This window comes from Oncorhynchus nerka, linkage group LG16 (assembly GCF_034236695.1).
Source record: "Oncorhynchus nerka isolate Pitt River linkage group LG16, Oner_Uvic_2.0, whole genome shotgun sequence".
Lineage (NCBI taxonomy): Eukaryota > Metazoa > Chordata > Actinopteri > Salmoniformes > Salmonidae > Oncorhynchus > Oncorhynchus nerka.
In genome coordinates this window covers 19,121,734-19,134,322 of record NC_088411.1, presented here as the reverse complement: position 1 = coordinate 19,134,322, position 12,589 = coordinate 19,121,734, and the positions used below count along the sequence as shown (strand labels likewise).

Sequence of the window (12,589 nt, the reverse complement as noted above, 5' to 3'; positions counted from 1 at the left end):
TGCAGACCGAAGCGCGGATGCGACCGGCTCGCTCCAACCCGGAGTTCCATGTAGTCTTGGCTCTACAGTGCCTTGCGAAAGTATTCGGCCCCCTTGAACTTTGCGACCTTTTGCCACATTTCAGGCTTCAAACATAAAGATATAAAACTGTATTTTTTTGTGAAGAATCAACAACAAGTGGGACACAATCATGAAGTGGAACGACATTTATTGGATATTTCAAACTTTTTTAACAAATCAAAAACTGAAAAATTGGGCGTGCAAAATTATTCAGCCCGCTTAAGTTAATACTTTGTAGCGCCACCTTTTGCTGCGATTACAGCTGTAAGTCGCTTGGGGTATGTCTCTATCAGTTTTGCACATCGAGAGACTGACATTTTTTCCCATTCCTCCTTGCAAAACAGCTCGAGCTCAGTGAGGTTGAATGGAGAGCATTTGTGAACAGCAGTTTTCAGTTCTTTCCACAGATTCTCGATTGGATTCAGGTCTGGACTTTGACTTGGCCATTCTAACACCTGGATATGTTTATTTTTGAACCATTCCATTGTAGATTTTGCTTTATGTTTTGGATCATTGTCTTGTTGGAAGACAAATCTCCGTCCCAGTCTCAGGTCTTTTGCAGACTCCATCAGGTTTTCTTCCAGAATGGTCCTGTATTTGGCTCCATCCATCTTCCCATCAATTTTAACCATCTTCCCTGTCCCTGCTGAAGAAAAGCAGGCCCAAACCATGATGCTGCCACCACCATGTTTGACAGTGGGGATGGTGTGTTCAGGGTGATGAGCTGTGTTGCTTTTACGCCAAACATAACGTTTTGCATTGTTGCCAAAAAGTTCAATTTTGGTTTCATCTGACCAGAGCACCTTCTTCCACATGTTTGGTGTGTCTCCCAGGTGGCTTGTGGCAAACTTTAAACAACACTTTTTATGGATATCTTTAAGAAATGGCTTTCTTCTTGCCACTCTTCCATAAAGGCCAGATTTGTGCAATATCCAAATCCAGATAGCAGATGTTCTGAAAGAGCTGCAAAACCTGGACCCGTACAAATCAGCTGGGCTTGACAATCTGGACCCTCTATTTCTGAAACTATCTGCCGCCATTGTCGCAACCCCTATTACCAGCCTGTTCAACCTCTCTTTCATATCGTCTGAGATCCCCAAGGATTGGAAAGCTGCCGCAGTCATCCCCCTCTTCAAAGGGGGAGACACCCTGGACCCAAACTGCTATAGACCTATATCCATCCTGCCCTGCCTATCTAAGGTCTTCGAAAGCCAAGTCAACAAACAGGTCACTGACCATCTCGAATCCCACCATACCTTCTCCGCTGTGCAATCTGGTTTCCGAGCCGGTCACGGGTGCACCTCAGCCACACTCAAGGTACTAAACGATATCATAACCGCCATCGATAAAAGACAGTACTGTGCAGCCGTCTTCATCGACCTCGCCAAGGCTTTCGACTCTGTCAATCACCATATTCTTATCGGCAGACTTAATAGCCTCGGTTTTTCGGATGACTGCCTTGCCTGGTTCACCAATTACTTTGCAGACAGAGTTCAGTGTGTCAAATCGGAGGGCATGCTGTCCGGTCCTCTGGCAGTCTCTATGGGGGTGCCACAGGGTTCAATTCTCGGGCCGACTCTTTTCTCTGTATATATCAATGATGTTGCTCTTGCTGCGGGCGATTCCCTGATCCACCTCTACGCAGACGACACCATTCTATATACTTTCGGCCCGTCATTGGACACTGTGCTATCTAACCTCCAAACGAGCTTCAATGCCATACAGCACTCCTTCCGTGGCCTCCAACTGCTCTTAAACGCGAGTAAAACCAAATGCATGCTTTTCAACCGATCGCTGCCTGCACCCGCATGCCCGACTAAAATCACCACCCTGGATGGTTCCGACCTTGAATATGTGGACACCTATAAGTACCTAGGTGTCTGGCTAGACTGCAAACTCTCCTTCCAGACCCATATCAAACATCTCCAATCGAAAATCAAATCAAGAGTCGGCTTTCTATTCCGCAACAAAGCCTCCTTCACTCACGCCGCCAAGCTTACCCTAGTAAAACTGACTATCCTACCGATCCTCGACTTCGGCGATGTCATCTACAAAATGCCTTCCAACACTCTACTCAGCAAACTGGATGCAGTCTATCACAGTGCCATCCGTTTTGTCACCAAAGCACCTTATACCACCCACCACTGCGACTTGTATGCTCTAGTCGGCTGGCCCTCGCTACATATTCGTCGCCAGACCCACTGGCTCCAGGTCATCTACAAGTCCATGCTAGGTAAAGCTCCGCCTTATCTCAGTTCACTGGTCACGATGGCAACACCCATCCGTAGCACGCGCTCCAGCAGGTGTATCTCACTGATCATCCATAAAGCCAACACCTCATTTGGCCGCCTTTCGTTCCAGTACTCTGCTGCCTGTGACTGGAACGAACTGCAAAAATCGCTGAAGTTGGAGACTTTTATCTCCCTCACCAACTTCAAACATCAGCTATCGGAGCAGCTAACCGATCGCTGCAGCTGTACATAGTCTATTGGTAAATAGCCCACCCATTTTCACCTACCTCATTCCCATACTGTTTTTATACTGTTTTTTTATTTATTTACTTTTCTGCTCTTTTGCACACCAATATCTCTACCTGTACATGACCATCTGATCATTTATCACTCCAGTGTTAATCTGCAAAATTGTATTATTCGCCTACCTCCTCATGCCTTTTGCACACATTGTATATAGACTGCCCATTTTTTTCTACTGTGTTATTGACTTGTTAATTGTTTACTCCATGTGTAACTCTGTGTTGTCTGTTCACACTGCTATGCTTTATCTTGGCCAAGACGCAGTTGCAAATGAGAACTTGTTCTCAACTAGCCTACCTGGTTAAATAAAGGTGAAATAAAAAATAAATTAAAAAATATACGACTGATTGTTGTCCTATGGACAGAGTCTCCCACCTCAGCTGTAGATCTCTGCAGTTCATCCAGAGTGATCATGGGCCTCTTGGCTGCATCTCTGATCAATCTTCTCCTTGTATGAGCTGAAAGTTTAGAGGGACGGCCAGGTCTTGGTAGATTTTCAGTGGTCTGATACTCCTTCCATTTCAATATTATCGCTTGCACAGTGCTCCTTGGGATATTTAAAGCTTGGGAAATCTTTTTGTATCCAAATCCGGCTTTAAACTTCTTCACAACAGTATCTCGGACCTGCCTGGTGTGTTCCTTGTTCTTCATGATGCTCTCTGCGCTTTTAACGGACCACAGTGCAGGTGCATTTATACGGAGACTTGATTACACACAGGTGGATTGTATTTATCATCATTAGTCATTTAGGTCAACATTGGATCATTCAGAGATCCTCACTGAACTTCTGGAGAGAGTTTGCTGCACTGAAAGTAAAGGGGCTGAATAATTTTGCACGCCCAATTTTTCAGTTTTTGATTTGTTAAAAAAGTTTGAAATATCCAATAAATGTCGTTCCACTTCATGATTGTGTCCTACTTGTTGTTGATTCTTCACAAAAAATACAGTTTTATATCTTTATGTTTGAAGCCTGAAATGTGGCAAAAGGTCGCAAAGTTCAAGGGGGCCGAATACTTTCGCAAGGCACTGTATGTAGTACTGTGTGCCTTCCATAGTCTGTTCTGGACCTGGGGACTGTGAAGAGACTTCTGTCAGCATGTCTTGTGGGGTATGCATTGGTGTCCGAGTGCCAGTAGTTCAAACAGACAGCTCGGTGCATTCAACATGTCAATAACCGCTCAGAAATACAAGTAGGGACGAAGTCAATTTCTCCTCTTTGATCCAGGAGAGATTGACATGCATATTATTAACATTAGCTCTCTGTGTACATCCAAGGGCCAGCCATGCTGCCCTGTTCTGAGCCAATGGCAATTCCCTCTATGTGGCACCTGACCACACGACTGAATAGTAGTCCAGGTGCGACAAAACAAGGGCTTGTAGGACCTGCCTTGTTGATAGTGCCATTAAGGCAGAGCAATGCTTTATTATGGACAGATTTCTACCCATCTTATCTACTGTTGTATCAATACGTTTTGACGATGACAGTTTACAATCCAGGATTACTCCAAGCAGTTTAGTCACCTCAACTTGCTCAATTTCCACATTATTCGTTACAAGATGTAGTTGAGGTTTAGTAAATGATTCGTCCCAAATACAATGCTTTAAGTTTATGAAATATTTAGGACTAATTTATTCCCTGCCACTCACTCTGAAACTAACTGCAGCTCTTTTTTAAGTGTTGCAGTCATTTCAGTCAATGAAGTAGCTGACGTGTATAGTGTTGAGTCATCCTCATACATAGACACACTGGCTTTACTCAAAGTGGCATGTCGTTAGTAAAGATTGAAAAAAGCTGCCCTGGGGAATTCCTGCTTCTACCTGGATTATGTTGGAGAGGCTTCCATTAAAGAACAACCTCTTTGTTATGTTAGACAGGTAACTCTTCATCCACAATATAGCAGGTGGTGTAAAACCCTAAAACATACATTTGTTATAGTAGCAGACTATGATCGATAATGTCAAAAGCTGCACTGAAGTCTAACTAAACAGCCCCCACAATCTTTTTGTCATCAATTTCTCTCAGCCAATCATCAGCCAATTATGTAAGCGCTGTGCTTGTTGTATGTCCTTCCCTATAAGCATGCTAAAAGTAGCATTGTATCTGGTCAACAACAACAAAAATCCCAAAAGTTTACTAAGAGTTGGTAACAGGCTGATTGGTTGGCTGTTCGAGCCAGTAAAGGGGCATTATTACTCTCAGGTAGAAGGATAACCTTTGCTCCCCTCCAGCCCTGAGGGCACACACTTTCTAGTAGCCTTAAATTGAAGATATGGCAAATAGGCAATATCGTCTGCTATTATCCTCAGTAATTTTCCATATCACTGTGCAAATTGTCTGTTCTTTGTTGAAGTATATTGCTTTAAATGTATTGTCTTATTCTGGGTTGATACTTAATATCTCCAGCAATAACACATTGTGAAACTGTACATATAAATAGTTGGATCTCCATGGATTCAGTCAAAAACGTTCTACCTGTTGTATTTTCAACTGGGCAGTATCGTTCTGTTACAATGACACTGGTATCTGGATTGATTATTGATAGCAATACGAGACCTTATCAGTGAATACCTCCAAACTGAAGTATTATGGGCAGCAAAACTCGTTAACGTTAAATAATGTGCCACTCACTGTGTATTTTACTTAAAAAATAATATCCCCTCAACAACAAATACATTTATTTTTTCTGCGACATGTCATTCTTGATATTCATAGTCAATAGTAATATTTTGTATCTTTTAGAAAGCGCAATATACGTTTGAGATGACGTGTAATGTAGTATCAGATTAGGATGTCATTTGAATGAAGGATATTTGATGTGTGTCATGTACAATGTGCATTTGACTGACTGGTGATTATTTCACTTTCATATGAATATATTCTGCAAAGTTGTTGTTTATTCCACTAACAAATTCTCAAATTAGTCTATGGGTTAGTTTTTATAAATATAGTAGTTGAAAATATAAAATATTTCCGTGATCACGGGCGTGTCCAACCTCTCTTTAGGTGAACGTAAATTTTTTCCCGGCTTGCATTGGGCGCGACTATCCTTGGCCACGTCTCCGGGCCACGTCGCGCATTACTCGCCATTTTCCCATCCAGACCGTGGAAAACGTCGATTTAGGTGCCTGACAGACCTTATTGTAAGGTTTTAAACCTGCAAGTAACGGAGGCTTGAAGGTCGTATTTGATTTGACCCGCATAGGTTCGTTCTAGCGAAGGCACAGCCGCCTGCAGCACCCAGCAGAATCATGAACATTTTCAGACTCACTGGTGATCTCTCACATTTAGCAGCCATCATCATCCTGCTGCTAAAAATATGGAAAACCAGGTCCTGTGCTGGTGAGTAAGATTCCCATTTGGATTATTTGCAAGCTGCATACATCTCCAATTGCCATCTCAATTCCAATGCAATGTACCTAGCTATTAAACTAGCAACGTTTCTTTGTAGTGGATTTTTGTTGACAAACTAACTGCTACTAGGCAACTAACGTTAGTTTGAGGCTTCATCAAATCAGATTGTTAGCATTGATGCTAGCACGGCCTAGTAAACAGGACAGTGTTGGGAAAGGACAAAGTCCAGCAAATCAAATACACCCAAATGAAATGCATGCAATGTCCGTTGCAAAGTAACGTTAGTTGACTTGTGTTGAGTACCCCACTCATTTATTAGCTAGCGATATCAGGTCAACATCTGCGCACGTCAGTTTACAGGGCCCACTAAACGCTTTTCAGTGTGTGTGGTATGTCATGCCTCATCATCCCTGTTGTAGTACAGAAACCTTTGATCTTAGTCCGCTAATTCACCCCCCCAGCGTCGCTACCCTGGTCTGTCCTTTGACGTGGTAGCGCTGTCACTTAACGCGGATAATATTGTTAAAAATATAAAATTGCTGTCAAATGCACAGCTGATACAGGACTTTGTTACTTTAACTTATACAGAATTAAAGTAGTCAATTTCCAATGTCCCCTGGGAATTACAAGGCTTGTTGCAGTCTTGTGTAAGGCCACAAGACTTCTAAACAAGACTGCTATAACAAGCTAATCAAATGGCTGGCTACCTGGACTACCTGCATTGACCTTTTTTTGCACTGACTCTACCCACACACTCAGACATACTTACACTGACACCCCAACACACATGCGTACAAACACACTATCACACTCACCACATCTGCTGCTGCTAGTGTTTTATCTATCCTGTTGCCTAGTCACTTTACCCCTACTTATATATACAGTACATAGGTACCTCAATTAACTCGTACCCCTCCCTGCACATGAACTCGGTACTGGTACTCCCTGTAAATAGTCATGATATTTTCTACTCCCTATATATAGCCATGTTTTATTTGTTATTCACTGTGTATTTATTCCTTGTGTCATTACTTAAATTTATTAAATCTTTAACTCTGCATTTTAAAAAAAATAGACCTGTAAGTAAGCATTTAACTGTTAGTCTACACCTGTTGTCTATTAACCATGTGAAAAATAAAATTGGATTTGAAACAGGTTTGGGGTTGAAGGTTAGGTTTAAGATGATCTGACTTGTCAAAGGAGGCACTGATACCTGTCACGATCAACAACTTCAGTAGGCAGGTAGCTTCTCACACAAGAGATTGGATTTGACACATTCTAGCTAGGCAAAAATCAGTTTGTGCTCAGGTACTGGGCCTGTCATTAGAAACATAATCTCATCACTGCAAGCACCGAAGTTTAATTCAGTTTTTAATATACTCTAGTCTAGCAATGTTATTCATGTATTTTGAGCTTCTTGACTACAAGAGGGTGCTACCACTTGCCAGTGTTTGCAGGTTGGCCTTCTGAGGCGGAGCAGCTGTAAGTCTATCTATGTCTCTGTTTAAAATTCTTTGGATTTTTATCAAATGCTTTGGATTTTTATCACAGTTGTCTCTACCTGGCCATGCTAGAGAGGAAAGAAGCTCTCAAAACATAACTGAGATTGTAGCCACTGACCATAGCCATACACTATCTTTGTGTATTGTTCAGGCATAGGAAGGTTGAGGGATGGATCTTCTTTCAGGACAGTCTGAAATAGTAGGTTTTTGCCATGGCAAGCCCAGGATTGTACATCAGGTGGTCTAAGCATTTGTATGTGATAATGCTGTACTAAGCCTACTTCTTATCAGACACTCAGTTGGTTGTGTGTTTGCAATTCACCTGTATGGAGTCCGACTAGCTTTTACCTCATCAAAGATGCTAAGTGGATTTGATCTGTCATGTTTTCATTCCTGCAGTTAGAATCAGAAATTGATGTACGCAAGCATCACAAACAAAGGTCACCTTATATTCATTTGATGTTGCTGCTTGTGGAATAAGTCACAGCCATAATACCTGTAATGTCAGGAATTGCCATAGCAGTACCTTCAAGTTGATGACATTGACAAGTGTAAGATGGAACACAAAACATTGTGTAGTTGAGTCTGCAGGTCCTAACTGGGTTAGCCAGTGAAATGGGACAAAATTAGCTTTCCGGGTTTCGATTTCTACCAAGGGGCCACCAAAGTCCTTGTTCAAAAACACTTCTTTCCTTTCTGCCTCCCTGAGAATTAACACTGATCTGACCTGACTGGATAGGTGAAAGCAAGGATTTAACTTCATAGCCTCACACCAACCCTGTCCAGTGAGATCAGTGGTTACTCTAAGGAAGGATGCAAGGTTAACATCTCAATTCTTTCACAATTCAGATGAGGTTAATGAGACCGAATGAGGGCTTTTGAGATGTACTCGTGGTGGGCTGTTGTGAGTTTAGAAGAGGAGACAGACATCTGACGTCTCATACACTTGGTTGGTGTTTTGTCTCTCTTGACAGGTATCTCTGGGAAAAGTCAGATCTTGTTCGCCTTGGTGTTCACCAGTCGCTACTTGGACCTGCTCACCTCCTTCATCTCCCTCTACAACACTACCATGAAGGTGAGACAAACACAAACAATGTACCTTGTGAAGGTAACAGGCTAATCCTCTTAGAGATCTTTTTTCAAGCAACACACCCTGCCCATTCTCTATAGTAGTGAGATCTACTCACGAGTCAATATTGAAGTACTGTTAAGTTGACACACCCTTGTATACCCAAGGTTCATTGGTGTATGAGTGGGTACATCAAGAGTGTGTACCTCTAATTATGGAAACCACTAGTACGTTGAAAACACAAGCAGCTAATTTGCTCACTTTTCTAATCGGGTTCTGAGGTTGCCGTGTGCTTAACCTAATTGGATGTATACACACATCTTCCAAATAACAGTGAAAGGGATCAAGTTAGTGATTGGTGTATTGTATCGTTTAAGGTAATCTACATTGGCTGTGCGTACGCCACCGTGTACCTGATCTACGCTAAGTTCAAGGCCACCTATGACGGTAACCACGACACCTTCAGAGTGGAGTTCCTGGTCGTCCCAGTAGGAGGGCTGGCGTTCCTTGTCAACCACGACTTCTCTCCCCTCGAGGTAAGGACACACACCCTCTTTGTCTCTCATTAAGATGAATGCATACTGCATTATACAGCAACCGATATAGAGGCATTTTTTGGGTTAAAAGCAAACGTCACATTCAAGTGATGCGTGCGCATTCTCGCAACAAAACGCCCTGTCGCAGTTAGCATACACTGTCGGTACCTTCAAACTTAGCAGTGAGTGATGACCATGAAAACACAGAAGACTGACTAGCTATGCTCAACAAGTATATTGTTCTTCTATCTCCATTTGTGATATTTTACCATGCCTCGCTGGCTTGATCGTATTTACTTTCATGTAAACAAACCGCTTTCTGATTCGGAACTGCGCACGCAACTTTTCACGACACAGCCAGGAAATGGGTCTACACAGCCACACACTCCACCTCTCACTATCTCCTCTCCCTCTAGATCCTGTGGACGTTCTCTATCTACCTGGAGTCGGTGGCCATCTTACCCCAGCTCTTCATGATCAGTAAGACGGGCGAGGCGGAGACCATCACCACCCACTACCTGTTCTTCCTGGGCCTGTACCGGGCTCTCTACCTCATCAACTGGATCTGGCGCTTCTACTTCGAGGGATTCTTCGACATGATCGCCATCGTGGCCGGTGTTGTTCAGACAATCCTGTATTGCGACTTCTTCTATCTGTATGTGACAAAAGGTGAGTCGAGCTGCAGTCTTCAGACTTAAGTTTGGAGCAGTGTTTCCGCAGCAGTCATTTAACTGTTGTGCTGCGCCACGGCAAAATTGCCACCACTCCAAAAAAAACATGGAAACATATTTTGGTCGGCACAATTTGAAGGTGTTAGAACGATCTCCATTTACTTTTCCTCTGCAAACAAAACAAGTAATTAATAGAAAAAACACAACCTCGTAGTAGAATATTTTATCTACCTAGTTGGCTTGTGTGTTCTATACAAGATAAATATTCCTCTCCAGGTGCATTCAAGTTGACGTGGCGCAGCACACCTCATCCCCATATTGTTTTTATTTACTTTGCTGCTCTTTTGCACACCAATATCACTACTTACACACCATCTGCTCATCTAGCACTCGTGTTAATCTGCTAAATTGTAATTACTTTGCTACTATGGCCTATTTATTGCCTTACCTCATGCCATTTGCACACACTGTAGACTTTCTTTTTTTCCCCAAATGTGTTATTGACTGTACGCTTGTTTATTCCATGTAACTCTGTTGTTTTTGTCGCACTGCTTTGCTTTATCTTGGCCAGGTCGCAGTGGTAAATGAGAACTTGTTCTCAACTAGCTTACCTGGTTAAATAAAAAATGTATTCTGACAGCAGTCAATGCACAACTATTCTTGCAATCGCAAGGAAAACAGCAACTTTAATGGCCTTTGATAAGAGGGCGATCCCAGCTTTCCATTCCTACTTTATTTATTTCTCAACTCACAAATGTGTGGACTGAACCATTTTTAAACCAAGTTTTTAGCAGGGTCATGGTTAAACATGCTCTGCAATTCACTGAGTGAATAGTGGGGCTAAACCTAACACTGGTCAATTGTAGGGTAACTAGGGGTAAAATGCCACCCTACACCATTTTTTTGTGACTTAAAAAAAAGTTGTGCAATAAGTGCCAACCAGGGAAAGTGTTGAGGGAATAGTGACATGAAGTGGTTTCTGTGGGAGGTACAGACATGGTCATGTTATGCTGGGTGCCAGGTTACCCCTCTGCCAATAACGGCACATTTTCAGTTTTCCCCTCCCCACTCTGACCATTCCAAGACAGTCCTTGAGAAATTGCCTTTTGTGAAGATATTTTTTAATTGAAAACAATCCCAGTAAGGTACATGTTATCCCAAAATGGTTTAATATTGAGATAGAAATGGCTGCATTGGACCTTTAAACTTCAGTATATACTGTATATACACTGTAAACACTCAGTAAAAAAAGATGGTGGCCAGTATGTTGCAATAAACTTTAGTGAACTATTAACAGAAAATATTTACAAAATAGCTACATATAGGAGCAGATCATCATTGTACATGAGAACGCACAACTGCAACGCATTTCGAATTCTTGTGCACCATTATGCACGATACTTGAATGTATTCTTTTGCCAATATTATCTGTTAATAGTTCACTAAAGTTTATTGCAACGTAATGGCCGCCTACTCGTCTTCTTTCTCAAGTTCATTCTTGAATATACCTGCCCACATCTCCACTGTAAAACACTCACCGGGAACTTCTGGTATTTGTCACAATGTGCTAAGGTCATCTGTTTAACCGGTGCGTTGAACCTAAAAAAATCTCTCCTCTGTTTCAGTACTGAAAGGAAAGAAGCTGAGTCTGCCAGCCTAAGTGCCAAAGATCACCGATTTGGCAGACTCGCTGGGGGAGTGGCACATGACAGTTGCCCCCCTCCCATCCCCCCCGCCAGTGTAAGATGCCTGAGACAGAGAGCGAGCCGCTTAGTTTGTCCTGTTTTTTGACCACTATCAGCAACACCTGTTCAGGAGGGTGCAAATGTCAGAGCACTCAGATAGAAATGTATTGTATAGAGCTAGGGAATTGTCAGCTCTATTAATTATATTTCCATCTGCAACACTTCACCTTGTTGAATGCAACCCAGAACAAACCCGAAAAGGCCATCCCGAAGCCTTCGGACTTCTGTTTGATGCATCTTGCCTGACCTTTTTTTATTATTCTGTATAAAGGAAGAAAAGTTTTCTAAATAAAAATGTGTACTCTGATTTGACACATTAGTGAATGAGCTGAAAACATAAATTGCCTGTGATTTGGCACTGTAAAATATTGGAGCGGACTTCGTGGTGGGATAGTATTGACTAAAACCGTTTAAGAGTATTTGCAACCTCAAATGTACTTTTTTTTCTCCTTCCTTAATCCAGAAAGAGGGGGAGTGTTATTCCCTTGGCTTTGGTTGGCAAACATTTTTTGTCATTTTTTTTCGCTTTCTGACCCAGTGTACATTCCTGTATAAAGACAGCCAGTTACTGTTCATTCATGCCCTGGTCAATACTTAATATCCCCCAAAAAGATTAAACTAATCAATTTATAGTTTGAATTGACCTGTAACTGTCACCTGCTATTTGAAATCTCACTTACACCCCCAAAGAGTTTCACTGAAATACAGTATCGATAAACTGCCTTATCTTCATTGCTGTAAATGGCTTTCTTCATTTAAATTTACACCATCAAATCACCTGTATCTATATTTTACTACCCGAGTATCATTTCAAAATAAGTCCATTCATTGGCAATATATAGGCTACCAACTCAGACATCAGCTCCTGAAACCAATCATGTTTTATGCAGATTCATATGTTTCTTAATGTCCATAGATTAGTCTACATGATGTGCATATTGTTGAGCTCACTTTAGATCTTTGACACATTATGGGCATTGCATTGTAACCAGACATTTGCCTTTACTTATTTGGCCTCACATGCAGATCATTCCTATTTTATTTTTACTGAGTTCTTTTGCATGCTGTTGCCACCACAAATAAAGATTTTACAGAAAACACTTGACTGAATGAGAAGAGG

At 41.9% G+C, this 12,589-nt stretch overlaps 1 protein-coding gene across 1 annotated transcript; it reads left to right on the top strand.

Annotated features, from left to right (window-relative positions):
- Positions 1–5,621: 5,621 nt before the first annotated feature.
- On the top strand, positions 5,622–12,585 carry LOC115144166 (ER lumen protein-retaining receptor 2). Its single transcript, XM_029684971.2, has 5 exons — positions 5,622–5,934; positions 8,423–8,523; positions 8,895–9,053; positions 9,470–9,722; positions 11,350–12,585. Exons 1-5 carry the CDS (start codon positions 5,844–5,846, stop codon positions 11,382–11,384), a joined length of 639 nt encoding a protein of 212 aa, XP_029540831.1. The 5' UTR covers positions 5,622–5,843; the 3' UTR covers positions 11,385–12,585.
- Positions 12,586–12,589: the final 4 nt, after the last annotated feature.

Excerpts from the sequence above, each read along its gene's own strand:
- LOC115144166 (XM_029684971.2), top strand. The coding sequence starts at position 5,844 with ATGAACATTTTCAGACTCACTGGTGATCTCTCACATTTAGCAGCCATC. Across the intron at positions 8,524-8,894 it reads TCTACAACACTACCATGAAG|GTAATCTACATTGGCTGTGC; the intron begins GTGAGACAAACA and ends GTATCGTTTAAG. Across the intron at positions 9,723-11,349 it reads CTATCTGTATGTGACAAAAG|TACTGAAAGGAAAGAAGCTG; the intron begins GTGAGTCGAGCT and ends CCTCTGTTTCAG.